This window comes from Streptopelia decaocto, assembly GCF_964273445.1.
Source record: "Streptopelia decaocto genome assembly, chromosome: 1".
In the NCBI taxonomy this organism is placed as follows: domain Eukaryota; kingdom Metazoa; phylum Chordata; class Aves; order Columbiformes; family Columbidae; genus Streptopelia; species Streptopelia decaocto.
The window spans coordinates 52,058,311-52,079,293 of NC_138663.1; the positions used below are offsets into that span (position 1 = coordinate 52,058,311).

General features: G+C 43.4%; 1 protein-coding gene across 2 annotated transcripts in view; it reads left to right on the forward strand.

Moving 5' to 3' along the window:
• Window positions 1-11,986: 11,986 nt before the first annotated feature.
• The window catches only part of LIN7A (lin-7 homolog A, crumbs cell polarity complex component), a gene marked incomplete at its 5' end in the record, with an annotated part of 49,005 nt that continues 40,008 nt past the window's right edge, over window positions 11,987-20,983 (forward strand). For both annotated transcript variants that reach the window (XM_082061264.1, XM_082061263.1), the window contains one exon: window positions 11,987-12,266. In XM_082061264.1, the coding sequence (XP_081917390.1) occupies window positions 11,987-12,266 (280 nt within the window). The remainder of the gene's footprint in view (window positions 12,267-20,983) is intronic.

The following is a 20,983-nucleotide window of genomic DNA, read 5'->3' on the forward strand; positions in this document are numbered from 1 at the left end:
GCCCAGCAACATGGTTCAGCAGAAAGAGAAGGAGATAGCTAATAGCCCTCCTCCTTCCTGGTGGAAATGCCTTTTAAAGGGGAAGGCCAGCCAACACATGGTCCCAGGAAGTGAAAAGGTGTCATCTTGTAGAGCAAAGAGGCATTTTGGGTTCCTCAGCCAGGACCAGCTAGGGAGCCTCTGTGGTCTGTGACACAACAATTTAGCTTGCTTTATTACTCCTGCAGGCTCTCTCAAGTTTTTTTTTTTTCTCCTTTAATTTTAGGACATTCCTAATGAACACCAAAAGCAAAGGGTCCCACCACAGCTTAGCTCTGCCCCCCAGACCATATACTGACTACCATGTTATGCTATATCAAGCCATCTCCTCCAATACAGAGAGACAAAGCAAGACAATTTTGGTGTCTCCAGCCCTTGGCCTTGCAACGGTATCCAGTTTTATAGCACTAGCAGAGCAACAGCCACAGCAGTTGTGACAACCTTGAAGTGCTCCGCCCACCTTTAGCAGAACAAAAGGCTATGTTATGCCTTAAATGTCTGGGTTTTGTTACATTGGGAAGAAAAGATAAATGGCTGTGGAGGCAGGCATCTTGTCTTTCCCAAGATTATGTGATTGATACTTTGGGCAGAAAAGACAGACGGCCATGGAGGCAGAAGATGAAGGCAATTAACAGTGTTGCTGTGAAAGGCCTCGTGGCCTAATTGGGATGATAGAGATGAACCATCTGGTGGACAACCAGCTACCAGAAGGAACCACGAACCAACAGCTACCCCTGACGGGCAAAACAACTCACTTCTGGTCAGTACTGTGAACTTTCCCCTAGTTTGAAGACCCCAGACCCATTTCCAGAAGAGTCTTCCTAATAAGCATGAAGAGCAAACAGAGGGAGGAGACAAACCGCCCTCTCCTATCTCACATGTGAATGAACTGGGTTATAAAACAACCTCGCACATGATTTGAGGTGGTGGTGTGTAAATCCTTAACGTGTCCCCCCCGACTCCAGAGGTCGTCGCAGGACCGATGTACCTGTGGAGTGGTGATATCTTACTCTCTCTCTCTCGCTGATATCTTAGTTTTCCTTGTCTCTCTCTTTTTTCCTTTCTCTTGAACATATAAAAGTCATATCATTGTAAGTTCTTCTGCTAAAGTCTCGTTAAGTTTTGCATTACAGTTACTAATTGTTGTCAATCCACCGTTTTTAGAGGGGCTTTTGCTTCCAATGTATTGATAAGTTTTGTAATATTATAACATACTTTTGCCAAGTCACCAATCGCTGTAATTTGTATTGCACCACATGCTTTTATTCATACTTGAGTTGGACCCCCCGGAGTGATTGTCTGTCATTCACTTCACATAATGGCGCAGAAATACCCAGAGTTAACTCACATCTGGTCTCATCTGTTGAGTCAGGGTGTGTGTCACATTCAGAGTTAACTCATCCCTCATCCCATCTGTTGGGATGGGACAGCAGTGGAGGGGGCCAGAGCAGGTCCAAGTGGCCAGGCATGGTTCCAGGGGCTGTGGGTAGATGATGAGGTCCCACATTTTCTTCTCCTACTAAACAATGGAAGGATCTACCCTGCCAGCAGACAGCACTTTTTCTTCTAACACAGACAGGGGCTGTCAGAGCTCTGTGAGGACTGCTGTCTCTTGCAGTGTTCCCCACAAGGAGGGACCACTCGCTATGGCCATGACTGTGGGGTTCAGGGAGGTAGTCATAGGGTAGGGGTACGCTATGCACTGCTGTGTTTATTTTGTTGCCCAAGTTGGTTATGCTTAAAGTCAGCTCTGCCTCTACATTATCAGCCTTGAAGATGAGCATTGTGTTGTGGGAAAAGCTTCTCCTTCAACAGCTACACTGAGTGAAAATGTAAAGCACACGTAATTGGTGAGGGATAGTGTTACAAGGTCTAGATACAGAGAGGAAAATCCTTCCAGCTCCCCACTTTATGGTTCTAATCCCTCACCAGAAGATTAATCTGAATCAAGATACTGAAATCCCCTGCTCTTCGGAAATTGTTGTCTGTTCACAATAATAGTCCTGTTCTCTTGGAAATTCCCTGGAGTACAGACAGGTTCCACAGTTTTACATAAAGACAGTTCCGAAATCCCTCACAAGCTGGTAAAACAGACACAACTTTTCTTTTGTGTGGATTCTAAGAATCTACAGGTATCTCCAGAGGCAAAAAGAGAAAACAGACTTTAAATCTCTCACTGGCTCATCTGTGAGATAAAGTTTCCCTTCTTGCTGCCAGAGAACTCAAAATAGTCTGTCCAGTCTCACTTCAGGAGGAGAAAAAAAAAAAAGTGAATACACTGCAAAACTGAGACCTTTTGCAGGCAGAGAGCAAAATAAAAAATGACAAGTCTGGCAAATTCCCATCCCACAGCCTGCTGATAGCAGTGACCTTCTCTTGCTATTGCCCTGACTTAGTTTCCGGGCTATCCAGCGTTCTGATACCCAGTTCTCCCCATCTGAAATCCACTGACATTGCTTCAGTCATGCATATCTGAGTCAAACTCTGCCCGTGCAGGTTTCGCACACATCACTGTAGAGTGCAACACAGGGACGTTCAACCCTGTGAAGTCCTCTTGGGTTCTAATACGCAAAGCTTATTAGTTTAGTCTTAGTAAATGACAGACATTGTGCAGGTCTCATGCTCCATTCTGGTTGGTAACTCAGAATGGTAGAGAAGGTCAGAGGACATTCCGCAGATGAACCAGATCTGGAAACAAGAGGTAGAGCTGCTGAACTCAGACTTATTCTGCTCATCCAGACTTCTCAAGTTCTTCCCTCTCTCCTAGCATGTGAGATTATCATCAAGGGATAAAAAGAACAGCTCACATGACATAGGAGGAACTGCAGAAATAGGCTCTAGTAACAGTATTAGGCTGGTTCAGGTGCCTTGTAGCTACATGTCACTGCATATGAGGTCTCATCCCGCTACATTTTCAGTGCTGTGGTAGATAGCAGATTAGGTCAATGGGTGTATCTAGCAGAGAGGATCCTGGACAAGGAAACTAAATGTATTACTGATGCAGATGAGTGAGATGCAAGTGTAAGTGCAGGAAGGGTGCTGGACAAGAGCTAGATATGACAGGCTTGCTCTCAGGGTATGAAATTTTCCAGGTAAAGAAGAGGTGAAAATAAAGATCAGCAGCACTTCTGCTTTTATTTAGCCTAATCCTTTAAAGAATTGTGAGGATTCATTCCTCTATCATATAGTGCTGTTCCTTTGCTAATTTTATTAGCTAATTTTATTAGCTTCATGGCTGGACCAGCAGAAGTGGACTCAGCTACCTATGCATAACAGAATATGTAATCAACCACATAGGGCAGATCCTTAACACAACTGGGGCAATTCAGCACAAGAAGTGCATATGGTAAAGGTACAGGAGGACATTGTACAAAACCAAAACCAAAAAAACCCAACCAACCAAACAAAAGTATTACTTAAGTCAAAGAATAAAGTTGGATTCAGAAAAAATAAGCAGATCAGAATCATGTCATTACATTTCTCTCTGACAGCTGGGTCTGTTCAGCCTCGAGGAGAGAAGGCTGAGAGGGGATCTCATCAATGTTTAGAAATATCTCAAGGGTGGGTGTCAAGAGGATGGGACCAGACTCCTTTCAGTGGTGCCCAACGATAGGATGAGGGGCAACGGGCACAGACTAAAGCACAGGAGGTTCCATCTGAGTATGAGGAGAAACTTCTTTACTTCGAGGGTGACAGAACATTGGAACAGGCTGCCCAGAGAGGTTGTGGAGTCTCCTTCTCTGGAGATATTCAAGACCTGCCTGGACACATTCCTGTGTGAACCTGCTTCAGCAGGTGGGTTGGACTAGGTGATCTCTAGAGGTCACTTCCAACCCCAACCATTCTGTGATTCTGTGATTTCTCTCCCACACCCTGCCACCTCACCGTCTGGCATAGCAAAAGGTCATGTTTAGGGATACTCTTATGGTCTACTTTCCTGTGCTACTGCAGGGAACAGATCACAGGGTAAACGTAAATACGTCCCCGTGCCCACGCTTGACCCCAGTACAATTCCCCAACTCACATAACACCAACTTAGTCAGGAGTGACCGCCTTGTCTTCTGTTCTCAATATAGGCAGTGTCAGGAATCTTGAGTTTCACCGTTGGTCACAGCAAAAGGTCATTACTGGAAAGATGCTAAAGAGGCCTGTGAATCATTGCGAGACTGAATGTGTTCTTGGAGGAGATGCAGTGTGCAGCCTGGGGTGCCCTCACATAAATTATCATCAGGAACAAGCTGTCAGCTGTACAGTGGTCATGATGCTCAGAGCCACTGAATCCAAGGGCTGCTTGTCAGGCACAATTAACTGTGTGTCCATGAGGGGAATTTGCTAGGTTAGGTAAAGAGACGCAAAAAAAGATGGTTTCTTGTGCTACCGCAGGGAGATGGCACCATCAAACAGAGCTTCCCTATGAAGCACTTATGGGTTCATTGCAGGCACTGACTAGATGAGAGAGTTCTGTCACTGCAGTGACTAAGACAGACCTGGAGAAGAACTGGACGCTCGTTGTTTGATGATAGACGTTGATGTGATGGTAGTGCTGCTCCAGTGGGCCTTGTTCATTGTCGGTGGTTGTGGAGAAAGCAGGGGAGAAGACCCCTCTAACCTGGTGTTAATCCCAGCAGTATTTGTTTATTTCTTGGGTTTTGTTTGTTTGTTTGTTTAAGGTAGATATAAACTGTTGACAGTGCTGCAGCCATTAGAGTGTAAAAAATTGAGAATTTGTTCTCTGGCCTGGAAAGGAACATGGGTCAACTTGAAGGCAAATTTGATGGCTTTGAATGTGAACAAAGAGCAAATTTACCAGAACAGTGTCATCTGAGGGCTCTGAGCAGATGGACATCAGCAGGTGTTGGAGAACACTGTTAGCAGAGTGCCAAGAGGAAATGTTCCTCTGAATATTAAAAATAAGTTGTCAAAAAAATTGGCCAAAAACCTTACATCTGTACATTTCAGGCTTCCCTGAAGGCCTTCCATGAGGAAAATGTTGTATATGTTATTCAATTAGATACTGAACAGACTCAGGCATGTGTTCTCACATTAGTTAACTGCACTGAAGCAAGTAACTTCGCCATAAGCACGAAGATAGAGTATGCCCAGATGTTTGTGAGATTAGTCTTGCCCTCTGCAGCTCAGGAACTAAGACTCAAACTGCCTCTAGACAAACAAGTTTACTAAAATAGTGGGACTGCACACAGTCGTATCAGCATCTGTATGTATCTATAACCCACACATGTCCTGAAGCTCGTTTTGCCTCTGGGATACACAAGGAAATAGAACAACTTGCCAAGTGAGCATGACTGCATTGCAGTCACCAGATGTGATTTAATTGTTCTCAATGTCACAGAGATGAGCCCTGAAGTGATATTGATTGGAGATGTGGAAATGACCATTAAACTGCTTCTTAGACCAAGACACCTTGATCATATTTCCCCTTAGCTCTTTTTCCTTTTGTAGACAAAGTATTATTCTCAAAAATAATCATCAGTAACACTGGCATTCTTGTCCCCAGCAGTACCTAAATTCTGTCATCTCCTCTGAGCCTGTCACTAAAAAAGCAGGGGAAAGCTTCAGTGCAATCATTATCTGCCTTTTGAAAGCTAAACTAAAACTAATATTTTTTTTTTCTTTTTTTTCTTTTTTTTTTTTAATAAAAAGCAAGACTGAAACTGCTGGGTTTCATTTGAGTCACAACGCTGTCTCTCCAAGTTACCAGTTTTTTATTCTTCTTTGGTTTGTTGGTGCTTTTTAATCATCAGATTCATAAACCTGGTTATGTGTGTAGCTTCATCAGGTAACCAATTATTTCAGATAATAGTTAAGCTTAACTTAAACCTCAGATAGCTGTAAGCACATCAGCTTTACAAGCAGCTTCCTTTTTTTCACTTCCCAATTAAAATCTGAAAATGCACTCTAGATTCCGAAAGGGCTTTTAAATCATATTTTAATTTTTATGGCTCAAAAAGGTACTTACGGAGTGTACTAAAATTAGAGTTAATTACAATAACTCCTTGCAATCAAGGTCCCACCCATTTTCAGATGCATATCGTAATGTCACTGAAGTCACATGAAAATTAATAAAGGACTAACAGTTTCAGTAAATAAATTGTTGATAGCAGTGTTATCTGTTGCACTGTTCGCACTCAGAAATTAATTACCTGTGGCAATTTTATGGAATTTGTCCTTGCACTTATTTATTTTCTCTACACCTACATACTTGACTATGCACCTCCTTGTAACTATCACTATTAGTTCACCATAACTATTATAAACTATATAAATTGTATGTTCTGCTGTTTGGCATACTTTAAAGGTAAGATAATCTATTTCACGACCACATATTCTGTCTCTGTCATCATTCTGTATAGGAATGTTTTGAAGGAAACAATGAGAAACTCAGTGAAAGACAATCAATAAACGTATTTCCATGGACAAGTCTACATTTTTTTCTTTCTTTCATTCAAAAGGTTCTTGTTAAGAAATCATATTGATCCAGAAATTCTATCCAAAATGTATATTAACAGACTGGACAAAGAAGGTAGGTGCATAATTCATTATGCTGGTCTATGAGGAGGGCAAATCAATGCTTTTGTTCAGTTGTTCAAATAACTAAAAACACTAGCTGCAGTCTGTGTGAATTAATGTATTATGGGAATATTAAGACTACAGTTATGGTGTTTGCAGACAAAGCCTGAACTGGCATTAAACCAGCTAAGTGAAGATGGCTGTGGCCTCACAGAGGGTAATTTATACTCTTCTTAAATGTCCCCAGTACTGACAAACTTAAGGTCAAGACCCAGTCCTTAAAACAGCCAAAATAAGTAAGTCATAGTAACAAAGTGAAATAGATTCAAGTTTCAGATTTCAAGAGTATCCAAAGGTGATCATGAATTCAAGGTCTGATTTGTAACTGCTTTTAAACTGCCTCCCTGCCTAAAAAAAAAGGGTGGACCCTGCCCACCAAGGTACACCCCAGTTCCCCCACTAGAAAACATAAGCCTACCAGTGACAGGCTTGCTTTTCTTAGCTTTTGCAGTAGTTACTTTTAGAGAGAGCACACAGACCTTTGGGTAGACTACTGGTCTACTCACCGGACTGAGCAGGCCCTCCACTTGAATTTCAATCGAGCCAAAGGAGAATCTTTCAGCAAAACTTAAGCCTGTTTTCCATGATGTCAATTGGAGTTTTTTAGAAAAAAATAAAGTATTTTTAAAGGCCAAATTGGTTTCAGTGTTTGGGAAAGCACCAGTTGCAGTATCTACAAAAAGTAATCCATTACACAATATTAGAATGTAAAATGAGTCCCATAGGAAAGTATGGTCCTGTGGTACAGGGTAGTACAGTGGAAAATTACTGACCTATACAGAGCTATGCACCTGCAGTAGGGTCTTCCAGCTCATCTGAAATATCATTTGAGATGGCATGGCTCTTCTGGGACAAAATGAACTATACATATGAGTAATACATGTAATTCTCAGAAAGCACTAAATCACATAAGTCGGTAACTGATGTTACCCAGTTCTTTTCCCAATAAACCAACTGCTGTTAAACCCTTAAATTTCTCAAATAGCAAGTTCTACCATGGAAACTCCACGGAAATAACTGATGGTTTTAAAAAAAAGGATTCTTTCCCCCGTAGATGCAAAATACCACTCAAAAAGCAAATCTGAATTATGACAAAAAAGCTCAGTCTTTTGTGACTTCACAGCCCGTATTACAACACTACTGCAATCTCTGCTTTTAGTTGTGCTGAAGTGCATGGTACAAGTAAAGCACAAAGAAAAGATAAAAGGCCAAACGCACCTTCTGAATCAGTCCTAAGACACAATCTAGGGTCTTGAAAGTTTTCTGTACTTGGAATCTCCTCTGAAATAACCTGGAGTTTCATGCAACGTGCAAACATAACCAAACCATCTTTGATGGGGGAATGATTGATACAGCTGATCATCCTGCAAACTGAGTATGTGGCATTCCCCAGAGTCATCAAGTGGCTACAAGAACAGTGGAATAACACATTGCATTTAACAAAAAGAGCCATAAACAAGATAGAACTGTATCATATAATAAAAACTATCTATTTTGTAGCCTTGGTGTAAAATAAAGTAGTTGCTCAACAAAATTTCCAATGTAAAGGTGGATATGAAAATTCCTACAGCAAACTGAAACTTCCCAGGAAAGGTAGGCAGGAACCCACATGTAAGTACCCAAGGTGAAGTTTAGCCCTAACAAGACATTTAGTCCAATCGCTAATAGGCAGAAAACAGCTAAAAGGCATAAAACAGCACTGTGTAACCCAAACAACAATTTTTTGTGCCACTGTTGTATGGCCTCTTGCCACACACCTCTGTGGCCATCATAAACAGAGTTTCCCCCTCTGTTAGAGGTGGCTCTGGTACTGAATCAAGTAGCTGCATTTACCACAGTATTACAGTCATAGGGGGGCATCTTATTTAATTACCCCATGCAAAGCTTAGGACAAGGGGAGGTTGTGCTCCTCTGGCAGCCAAGGAGTGTGTTCTGAGGTGTGCTGGGATTTTCCACATTGCATCGTGCTGTGCCATGTAGAAATAACTCTCTGGCCCTTTGTAGCACCAATTCTTGAGGGAAGCCAAAAAGTCACGAGTAACAGATCACAATCATTATCTCATCTAACCTCCTGAATACCTTGGCCATTCTATTTTGCTTTACAAGCAAGCTTTTTAGAAAGACCTCTGATTTTTGTTAAGATTTCAAGCAACAGTAAGTAAATGCTCTCTATGTTATCCTTATTGCTAGAATAGTACATCTTACTCGAGGTTGAATTTGTTAAACTTCCAGTCACAGCATCACCTTATGTCATAGGACTATAAATTTAAAGACTATCAGTCTCTCCACCTTTATGCCTCTTCCACATACACAAACCTACACACAGTGATTTGGTTCCTTCTTAACCTTTTCTTTGATAAACTTTGACCGAGGTCCTTAGACCTCACACCAAAGCTGATTTTCCATATTGAAAGCCAGATCTGGATACAGTATTCCAGTCAGTTGTTTTATGGATGCTAAGTTCACAAGAAAGATCATTTCCCTGGTGCTATTTGCCATTCCACTTTTTACGTATTCAAGGATCACAACAGTCCTTTTGGCAACATCACATGAAGCACTTAATGCTGAAACTAATATGTAAGAATATCCCTTGCAAAACCAATCTCCATTCCTGGAAGTAACCATTGTGTTGTCAATCGCTTTCAGCGGCATTAAAACACAGTATTTTAAAGGTAACAATTTAGTACAGCTATTCAGAGAATTATTACCAGTAATTTGGGCAGTTTATTACAGAATCATAGAATAAGTTGAAAAGCACCTGAAGGACGCTCAGTCCAACCTTTTGCTCAAAGCTTGGCTAACTTCACAGTAAGAGCAGGTTGCCCAAGTCCCTTCCCAGTCAGGTTTGAAAATCTTGAAGGATGGAGATTTCACAGCCTTTTCAGACAACTTGCTTCAAGGTTAACCCACTTTCATGGTCATTTTTTTAATAACCTGTGTTATCTAAAAGCATAGCCACTGAAGTGTCTATATCCACATTTTAGGTCTCTGAATGAAACAAAATTTTGTTTAAAAATGTAGCCAGAAAAAGGCTCCAGGCTTCTTATTAGAAATAGCCTTGTTCACTGGTACCTGATCACTGACTATATGTTGAAGATGCCTCAGTGAGCCAGTTTCCAGTCCATACAGTATAAAATCTGTTAATTCAGTTTGGTAAACATCATGTAATATTGAATGAAAATCTCCAGTAGAGCCCCAGGAATCAACAAGACTAGAAGTCAGACCAGTTGCTTCTCTCTAAAGCACCTGGTCCTTCCTTCCAAGGTCCATCTCCCAAGACGGAGAGGTAGCTGGCACTCATTCTCTCTGACTGATGACTTTTGCTATGAGACTTCACTGTTTCTCCTGGGAACTGGTGCTGAAAAGCAAGAGCTACTGCGCAGCTCCCTGCTTCATTCTGAGCCCCTTTCTTAGTTGCTGAATTAAGCTGGGCAACTTCTGAAATTTTACCAGTTCAGCTGCTTAAGGTGAGGAACACCTCAGCTAGGTCTTCAACGTTCTTGAGCATTAACTAGAGAGCTATGCTGATTAGGAAATGTTTAATTTCAGCAAAAGTTGCTTGAGCTGCTTTCTGTAGGCACCCTGCTCAAGCCCAAACATTGATTTTTCTAAAGTTATGTGTTTCTGAAAAGTTATATATTTGGCATTAACAGCACATATTTACTAATAGAAAAGTTGCTGTTATAACTGTATTTTGCTTCAAAATGTCTGTTCACAAGATGGCAGTTTAAAAGAACAAGTCTGAGGGTTATTAAGTCCTACATGGAAAACAACCTGTTTGGCTAATTAACTTGACACCTTGCTTTTAATATTATTTAAACACACTTTTATACCTGTAATAGATTTTTTTTTAAGTGTCATAACAGTTTGAGAGTTGTCACATTACATTGTTATAGCTCCAAACGTGTACTTCTTCTCTGTTCAGGACTATGAATCCAATATATAGTAATGTGACTACTTCAGAGGAGCTGTTACACTTTAAGTCAGTCCAGCTGCTGTGCAAGTACATAAAATCTGCATAATAAAAATCCTTATGTTAATTTTGGTTTTAAAAACTGAGTGCTTGCCAGGAACTGTTTTCTCGACTGGTATTTTAGCCAACTGAAACATTTTCTTGTCAAGATACCCAAATGACTTACTGTTTATTGTTTATTAATTAGAGAAATTTATGCTGAAGTCAGTTTACCAGAAATAGGTAGTCCATACATATTATTTAAACTTCTCTAATTTTAAAATGGCCAAATGTATTTTTAATCTGCCCTGAAAACTTTTAATGGCAAAATTTCAATAGCTTCCCTGATTGTCTGCGCTAGTATTTAAATACTGCTGCAGCTGAAAGCTTTTATTGACATGCAACCTCAAACTGCTGTACTTTCAAGTCCCCTGTGGTTTGTCAGATCCTGCCAGGTAAGAAGAAAGCTACTTTCCCCTTCAGAGTGATGCTCCACCCTGTCCCAGCACTCCTTGAGCAAACACAAGACCACAGGTACCACACAGGGCAACAGTTGAAGTGGACACCATTCCTTGCTCAGCCATTCTTTACATCATTGTCCCTGGTAGGGAAGGCAGCAGAAACTCCCTGAGACTCTGCCGTGCTGCCAAACCTTTCTCGGATGGCAGCTGGCGAGGCTCTTTTTGCTTCACGGGAAGGACAAAAGTAAACAACCAGAAGGCTGCTGACAAACCTCACAGAGCTCTAGTGCCAAACTCTACCTTCACAGTCTCCTGCGAAGGCCTCCAAGCTCACACAGCTGCAGCTGATCTACACGAGGTGGACACATGTCCATGACCAACCTCTTCCCCTGTAACTTGAGGACTCAACCCCACGCTGCAGGGTGAGCTTTACAACAGGACACTGGGTTTCCTGAGGATGCGCAGTTTCTTCAGAAAGAGGTGACGACCGTTTGATCCGTCCAAAAGGGCCACTCCAGGACACGGCCTCTCGGCCGAGGACCTGCCCGCGGGCCAGGTGCCTCCTCTCCCGGCTCGGCATGCTGATTTCCATCCCTTGCCGCCAGCCCTCAGAGCGGCGCCTCACCCAGGCTCACCATCCCCCTTTGCCGCAGAACAGACCCCCAGCCCCGGGACGGGGCGGTACGTCCCGCCCCACCGCCCCCGGCCCAAGCGAGGACGGGCCGCCAGATCCGGCCCCCGCGCGTCCTCCCCGCCCTGCGGCGCTGCGGAGCTCTCCGCCCTCAGCCGCTGCGGCACCCCGGGGCGGCGGGACCGGCGGCGACCCGCCCCCCACCCCCGCGCACGGCCCGGGCCGCCTCGTCTCTTGCGGGTCCCGGATCTCCGCTCTGAGGCGAGCGCGGTGAGACGGAGGCCTCCCGCCAAGCCCGGCTCCAGCACCGCAGCGATGCCGGCAGCCCGCTGCGGGCCCCGCCGGGCCGCCCTGCGCCCGCTGCATCGCGGCGCCCCGTCTGCGATGAGCCGCCCTCTCCTGGGCACCTTCTCCGCCCCGCTCGCCTCCTCCTCCCACGGAGCCACCCTCCTCCTCCGCCCCCACTCCCTGCCAGCCTCCTCCCCGCCCTTCCCCGCACTCCACGCCGGTGCCGAAGCCGCGCGTCACTCGGGCTCCAGCCCCGCCGCAGACATGGCGACACTGACGGCGGTCCAGCCGCTCACGCTGGACAGAGGTAAGCGCGGCTCCCGCCCCGCAGCCGCTCCCCGCCCCGCCGCCCCGGCTGCCCCAGCGCCCCGCGCCCTGCCTGGGGGCCGCCGCGGCAGAACGCAGGGTCTTCCCCCGCAGCCCCAGCTCGGCGAGCGCTGCCGCGGCGGCTCTCCCGGCCCCGCGGTGCGTGGGGCTGGCGCCACCGGCTGTGGCGGACGGCGGTGGGGAGGCGCCTCCCGGCGGGGCTCAGGTGGGAGGGAGGCAGGAGAGGGATGAGAAGGAGGAAATGAAACTTTGTGCGGGCGGCGGGGTTGCGCGGGGGTACAGCCGGCATCTCTCCGGCGGGAGCGCCGCGGTGCCGGGGCGCGGGATGTGGCTCCGCGGCCAGCGCTGCGCTGCGCTCCGCCGGGGACGCTCCTCGGTGCTCCCGCCGCCCCCGCTCTGCGAGGCTCCCCCTTGGGCGCCCGTCGCTGTGGCTCGGAGCCGGGGCTCCCGCGCCGCCGCCCCCGCAGGTGTCTCGGCGGGACTTGCTCCCTAGTGGGGGCAGCGGCTCCGGCGGCGGGTTGGGAGCTCGCACCTCCCGAGGAGACTGTCGTTTGCTGGCAAAATGTGGCGTTTTGTGGGGCTGGCGGCCGGGGGGGATGTGTGCGGGAAGGGGTGCAGCGACTGCAATTTGTGTGCTCGCTGACGTTAATGATGTTACCCTACAAAACAGCACGTCTGCGTATTGCTGGAGACAACTACTCGGTCCGGGTGGAGAGAGTGGTTGGTGTTCTGCTAGCCTGGAGTCTGTGTCAGTAGCCTTACCGAGGCAGTGTAAGAGGGTGCTGAAATCTTGAAGTTATGTTAAAATTCAACTTTTGTCTCCATGCTGTAAAAAATGGACCTTTCCCTCACAGTGCATTTGTGTCCGTAATAAGGCTCCACAGAAATGTTATCGTATTTCTGTGAGTTACAGAGGAGAATAACTTAACAGTTCTGATTTGTTTTGCTCTTTTGGCTTCATCAGTTAAGAGAGGTCCAGCAGCTCCTGATAGAGCATCCTGAATTGCCAGGGTGTCCTTCTTCCTAATTTGCATTCAGAGGCTCCAAGAGGCTCCCAGCACATACAAATTGTGTACTTTTAAAAGCATGATTAAGGCCAGTGCGTTCGTTTTTCAAATGTGTTTGGGTTTGGTTTTTGTTCTTTGTTTGAGGGGTTTTTGTGTTCTTTTGGTTTGTGGGTTTTTGTTTGTTTGTTCGTTTTGTTTCATTTTCCTGAGGATTAAGGTGGGCTTTCGAAGCAAGGTAGGGAGCTTCTTGCTGTAAATCCTATGCAAAAGAAACCTGATGATCGGAGTTTCAAAATGATAAGGCAGGGGTTGGCACTTCTACTGGAAGCCACTTGAGAGCAAAACAGCCCACAGAGTACTTGAAATACAGTTTGCTGGATGGCTTAAATTCTGACATTGGTAGAAAAGGAGAATCTAAAGTTATTCTTACTGAAATAGCAAAATGCTGGCATGCACTTTAAATTAAGCTGCTCAGAAATCCACTGTGTAATCTACAGTTTCACCCTAATACTGTTTTCAGTAAGCAGGACAAATCTATTTCCTGGCAAAGCATTGAACAGATGGCAATCCATTAGTAAACCTGGCTTTTCAAAGGAAAGTATTACTATTTCAGAATTACACTTTCCTTTTCATTACTAAAACTATGCTTTAAAAATCCACAATGCGCAAAAATGCAAATTAGTCCCAATTTAAATATAAGCATCTGTTGTCTGGGTCCAGGATATGCCTAACCATTTGGCAGTGATGCCAACATTACAGTCTCCTTGTTTGTTGGCCAGGGCTTCTGCTACTAGTGCGAGGGAGCTAAAACATCACAGAATGGTAGGATGTGACATGCAAAAGGAAAATACAGACAAGAAGAAATAGTTTTAAATACTGCACCTGGCCTTCAGAAAGCCATTTAGTTAGAGGGATACACTTTATCACCTATAACTTGTTGCAGCTACTTGAACTGAAGAGGGTAGGCTGAAGCAAGCCCAGAAATAACTAGACCAAGCCCCGTGCTTCCACATATTTCCCCTGTAGTCTTTCTTTTACAGCCATGGAAGAGGGAAAGTGCTATGTGGTGAGATTTTCCAGATTTCTGTTGCTTTTATTAAAGCAGACACAGCTATGTTGTCTGTCATTGTGCTTTGCACAGCTCTGCTGTGATCTAGGCACAGCCCTGAAAAGTCTTGTACACTCATATCCACTTTGCCGTGTCCCACGGAGAGCTCAGCACAGCAAGAAAATAGCAAGTGTTTCAGGAGAGGCAGCATTAGTAACATTGCACTGCTGAGGGAATTGCTGCTTGATCTCAGGCCAGGAACTGTTCTGCATTTCGCCCTGCTAAAGATCACCGAAATGGTAAAACATTGTATAGCTACATACACCAGAAATCTGAATTACACTCTGATGTGGTCTCTTTCTGGACAAAACTTATACACTGTATTCTAGTGCAGTGGTGGGAGGTTTCTTAAAGCCTGACATAAATGGGCTTCAAAAGCTGTATGGTAAAATGAATTACCATTTAAAGGTGAAGGGCATGTTGTGTGTGAATGATTGAAAGCCAATTACATTCTGGAAGATTACTTCAGTCCAAAGCACAAGAATTAATTTCCTTAATTCCTGTCATCATGTGCCTTTCTACCTGCACAAATGTGTGCAAGTGCCATTAGGGCTCTTTAATATGTAGAACAAGTTCACAAAATAATGGAAATTTTAATCACTTACAATTTAATCTCAAAGATTTTTGTCTGACCTTTGCATGGTTGCTCTGCTGGGAGGAGGTGAGGGAATCAGCAAATGTTTCAGGGAGGAAATGTAAAGCAGTGGAGCTACATGTGGGTACCACTTCAGGAGCATAAGGAGGATGGCCCCAGTGTTTGGGAGCTTTGTGAAGGGCAAGAGCCTGCCTGTCAGGCATCTTCCAACAGCCAAGTCTTCTCTGTAGAAAGTGCACCCTTCCTGTCTTTATTGAGAATTTCCTACATTTTGAATCAATACCACACCGTCAGTAATCCCCAGTGTCCATCAGAACTAACTGGGGAAATTTTTGGGGCAGATTCAAAGCTTAAACCCTGAAGGTGTAGGGAACTATACCTTGTTCTATGTTGGGAAGGAATGTTACAGTGCTGTCTTTCATAAAATGACAAGCAAAAAAAGTAAGGTTGGGCTTTTTTTTCTTTTTTTCATCTTATGTTGAAGGCTAGGGATTTTTAAGCACGTTCCCAGCTTAATTTACCTCTATTAAAATAAACAAAGCAGTCACTCCAAACCAAAAGGGAAATGTTTCAAAACACCTATACAATTATTTTTTTGCTTCTTCCATAGGTATGTCTTTAGTAAGAACTTGCTTGAAACTGATTTCAATTACAGAGAGCTCTGGTTGCAGTTAGTTGGCATTTTCCAACAGTATTTATTTGGATTGGCATACCACTTGTCACATCTTGTGTGTCATCCTTCTCTACGTGGCGGCGGGCAGGTCTGCCTTTGCCTCTCAATGTCCTTTGTCTTCCACAGAGGCATTGCCTCAGCCTACCCCGTGACCAGCAGTTGCTGCCTTCCCCTTTATTATCCAGAGTCCATATCTCCCTTGCGTGCTGTCTTCTGTTACTTTGCTCTTCTCAAAGCCTTACTGTGGTTGACTCCATCACTCTGTGCATTGCCTGTAACCTTTACCCATTTTTACTGTTCAGCAACCCAGTTTCCTCCTCTAATCCTCAGATCTTGTGCTGTCCCATGACCATCAGCACCTCACCAGCTTGATGTTGTCTCAAATGCTGCATGCACATCCAGTGGCAACGTTCTGTTTTTCTCCAAGCATCTCTCCGAGCCAGCTGAGCCTCCTCACGGTTCTCTGAGGACCTGCCTTGAGTTTCTGTGTGCTGCAGATAAACATCATGGGCAAACAGAAATTAAAGGAAGCTTGTTGTGGGTGAAATTGCTTAAAGAGTGTGTTAGCACACTCTGATGGAAGCATTTTCTGCAAGTACCATTACACTCCCAGAAATATGTTGGGAGGGAATAGATTTCTGTGCTTCCCTTGGCACTCATTTTAGGAGTGGTCATATGGAGGTCTGCAAATTGAAGCAGACATCCTTCTAGCTATGCATAATAGATGTTCCACTCTTATCTGAACTTCTTTATTTTGCTAAGTGTCTGGAAAACTTTTCATAAAGCTTATCTTACTTTGAATTTTACTTGTTCTCTTCCTTTCAAGATGAAAATCTGTTCTGAAGAAAACTGACCATGCATTGGCTCAGATTGTTGTAAAACCTTAGTCCGTGTTCCTCTCTGCACAGGACCATGCAAGTGGAAGCTTTAAAAGGACACTTTTCAAAAGTTCTTCTTGTTTTTGAAGAAATTATACAATTAGCCTGTACATCTCATGATTAAGAACAAGGGAATATATTTTCATGTGAAGGGGGGCTTTCAGCTGTCTTTCTTTAATAATCCATGTCTGTTATGTTTTTCCTTATATAGTTACTATTCATGTCACTGATGGTTTCAGTTCTTCATGTGACTGAGGATAAAAGAAGAAATTTGAATAGACTGAATATACAGTGCTGATATTTTAATCCCTGTGAAGTTTCATAACAAGGTCATAGCTGTTGGCTATTGACAACCAAATTTCTCTTGCTTTCAAATATATTCTTGGAAACTGGAAGGGCTTCTTGCTGTTTGGCTGTAACATGTAACTGAGCGCTGCTGGTTTTTTATGAATTCAAACAAATATTTTTCCAGTAGAGCGGGTGTCTCAACACTTCCTGAATATCCTTTATAAAGTACCATGTTCTATGATGATAAATAAGAGAGTGAATGGGCTTGGAGTCACCATCAGCTGTTAGAGGTGGTAAGCAAACTTTGCCAGATGTGGTACTGGATGGCACCTGACCATTAATATACATTGATACTTCTTGGAGTACTCCTGCTCCATTCTTCCTCTCTTCCTGTCATTTTTCTTCCCATTACATCCTCATAGCCTACATAAATGGGGATTTTTTTTCCCCATCTGTGCCCATATATATGTATATGACAGAAACTGTACTGCACATCAGTTGCGGTAGACTATGCGTATATCAGTATAATGTGTATTATCTTGAAAAAAAAAAAAAATATATATATATATATATAATGTACTCATCAGGAAGAGAAAATCAGATTCATACAGTGTGAAATAGCAGACAGAGAGGCAGCATAAGGCCAGGTGTCTCTCGCTGGGGTGAAGCCCTGCGGAGCAGTGCTAAGCGATGTGCCGCTCCCCGCCTGGCTCCCTGTCTGTTATGGGGTTGTCTTCTCTTGCTCTTCAGCCTAGCGTGCTAAAATTGAAAATGTTTCTGCAAGTGCCACACACTTTAAGTCTAACATTTCTCTGTTTGGTATGCCAACTAAGGATGTATAATTAATCCAATTCATTCTTCCAAGAAAAAAAACCAACAAAACTATTGTTTGTAGGAACAGGAAAAAAGTGACAATTCTGGTCACAGACTGAAACGTTTGGGGTATTTTTTAACACCGTTGCATCAACACTTATTAGTGTTTGTTTCGGTTTTGTTTGTTTGGTTTTGTTTTAAAGTATTTTTATGAAGGGATGGATTAAGGTAAGCGGATCGAGCCACTGATGTATGGGTAGATGAATGGAAATGTTTTGTGAGGAGCCGTGCGGTTGAAGTGTTGGTTCGGTAAGAGTGCGGTTCAGCCATGCCTCCTGGACCTCTGGGGCTGGAGTAGGAGCAAGCGCCAACCTACATGACATCTTTGGTTTTCATGAGCGGTGTAAAAATACATGGTTTGAGAAGTTAAAGGCCCGTGTCCAGCTTAAATGTCTTCAGCGGTAGGGGCCTGACCTGAAGTGGTGCTGTGGCACATGGTCGCTCGGGAGCTCTGAATGCATCTGAAGTGGTCCCACAGTAGTATACCTCTTCCCAGAGACGGCCCTGTTCTCCAGCCCAGAGCAGCTCATGGTGGTCTGGAAATTGAGTTTTGTCAGGGCACATTGGGTGGAGATGAATGAAAGTTCATCATATCATCTTCAGCGTGCAGCAGATGCTGCAACACCCTGGCGCTGCCATTTGTCAGAGAGCTGTGCACAGAGACATGGAAACGTCTTCCATGAAACTCATGGCATCTTTTAACATTGTCACCATTGTGGAGTGTAAAGGGGAAATATCTTAGATTTCCAGTCACGTTTCCTTCAGAAACACATAACTGATAGTATAGCGTATCTCTGCAGAAGCTGGATGGGCCAACAGGAAAGGTTTGCAAGACACCTTTGAAAGAGTAACCAGGCTTGTGGCCGATGGATAGCTGTGCAGAGACCTTGTGTTCCTCCTGTCTGTCAGGCTGAAAATATTCTTTAGACATGGTAGCAGTGAGGTGATCGTTTTGGTCTATCTGAATTTATCCTGTGTAGAGCAAAGTGAGCTTGCCTGTTTGTGTCCTGCTGCTGATCCTTCTGAGGAGACCCACTCCTGCAGCTGGGCGAAGTGGATGGAGGCTTTCACAAGCCCCTGCACAGGTGTGGGATTCACCATTTGCAGCAAGCTGCAAGGGTGTTAATAATCAGAAAGCACAAGGGATGCTGTTTTTTATGTTGTAAATGTATATGATCTATCTACAAATAATGTTGAAAAAGAAGGATTTGTTTTATAAATAACATCCCTATGCTGGATCCTACAAACTTCAGTTCCACACCGATGTCTGAGAGACATTTGTGTAACTACAGGAAAAAAGGATTAACCTCTTAATGTAATTTTAAGTAAATAATTTGCTTAATTCCATCCTGTCACTTGAGCTGGACCCCACCAATGATGTTATCAGACAGAAACTTTTTAAAAAAACGTGACAAAGTACCGAAGTCATCAGCTTTGTGCAGAGGATAATTTGTCCTTCGAGTTCTCTGTTACAGGACACATGCATGCGCATCTCTTCTTAACATAGATGACACTCATGCAAGTGCAAAAAGATACAAATACAAGCTTTTGACTGACCTGTGGTATTCAGATACAAAATAATGTTCTTGTAGGTGATGTAATAAAATTTGAAATATGAATTACGTAAAACTATTGGTTTTAGTTACTTATTAGAAGAGCAAAAATTGAGAAGTTGAGGATTTAAGAGGAAACCAAGTAAATGCAGATATGTAGTGTTTTGAGAAGCACATAACTGTAAATTTGTAGGTCTGCCTTCCATCATATACAGTTAATTTGTTCACACAATCCATTTTTGACATTTAAAAGAATAATACTAATGTGCTGTAAGCTGTAGATGTATGTATAAATACAGGCATTTTCAAAGTTAATCTCAGTCAGCTTAATCTTCTTTTGAGACATTTGCTGGAGACTCAGCCTCTGAACGAGAAACATTCAACTGTTAATTCTCTATTCAGATGAGAAGATTTGATTCAGAAATGCACATTTACATAGTAACAATGTTTTCCTGAGTAGTTAAATCACAGGCTTGGATCTTAGATATGCTAAATACAGAGGGAGATATATGTACATTTTGAGAACTTGTTTCACCAGGGCCCAAAATGGAGTAGTTAAATAAACCCCCAATTTTTCAAATGCATCTCAGCTGAGTTACCAGGGAATGCGTACAGCTCCTCATAATGTGTTTTTACCCTAGTCCTACTTTACTAATAATCCTAAGAAAAAGAGAGAAAAAATCTTGATTAGAAAACTGTGTCTTGAGAAGAGATTGTAGGAGGATTGTTCTTTATTATTTAAAAGATGGAACAATGTTCCGTGAATACACAGACTGTAAAATAATTGATTTTAATTGTTTCTGTATAAACATGGATAATTGCATAAGGAAGAGTGTTGCCCAAAATAGGCTCTTAATTTATTTCTTCTGAACCAAAATTACATTTTTATGGGTTCTTTTCAATAAAAGCCTATGTTTAATCACTAATCCTTCACATCCACTAACTCTTTAATTTTCTTTTTCAACCGTGTTTTCTGAAAAAGAGTAAATCTCCTAGACCTCAAGGTATCAATCCCTTTACAATCAGTTAAGCATTGGGAAAGAATGTACTTGAAATTAAGTGGATGACCGTGGCCATGAACAGCACTCTGAGCCCTCAGAAATTTATTTGCCATCATCTCTTCACTTTTCAATAGATTTGGCAGCCGTGTTTTTGTCTAATGGTATTTACTGAATCAGCGCAGGAACAAAAGGTTAATAAAGCTGTTCTTTGTTACACAGAGCCAGACCAGAGAAACTTGAAGAGGGCATGATGGCTTCGACATCTATGAAGCATTCTTTGGAAAAAGAGATGGTTGTATGTTTGATCCCCTCTGTAGCCTGATAGTTTTGTAACCCGATAGTGATAGCTCTGGAGTTGCTTCTCATTTATACGGCACCTTTTGCGTCCTGACAGTCCAACCATGTCAAAGTATGCCAGGTGTGTCCCTCATATGTTAGGTAGATACCTTGTGAAATCAGGCTGCAACCTGAGATGAGTTCCAGTTCTCCTGTTCTCATTCTCAGCATTCTGCAATGCGTAGGACACCAAGCAACAGCACTGCAAAGGTGACGGTGATCTCTCTGTTTCTTACGTGGGTTTTCTGTTGCAATATTTTGTTTGTAACTTGCAGTAGCAATTCGACATAGTCAGGGCTTTCTTCTAAGATAATATTTGTCTCAAAGTTGAAAGTTAACAGGGATCACTTGTTGACATCTACCAGCAGCATAACTGTACTGCCTA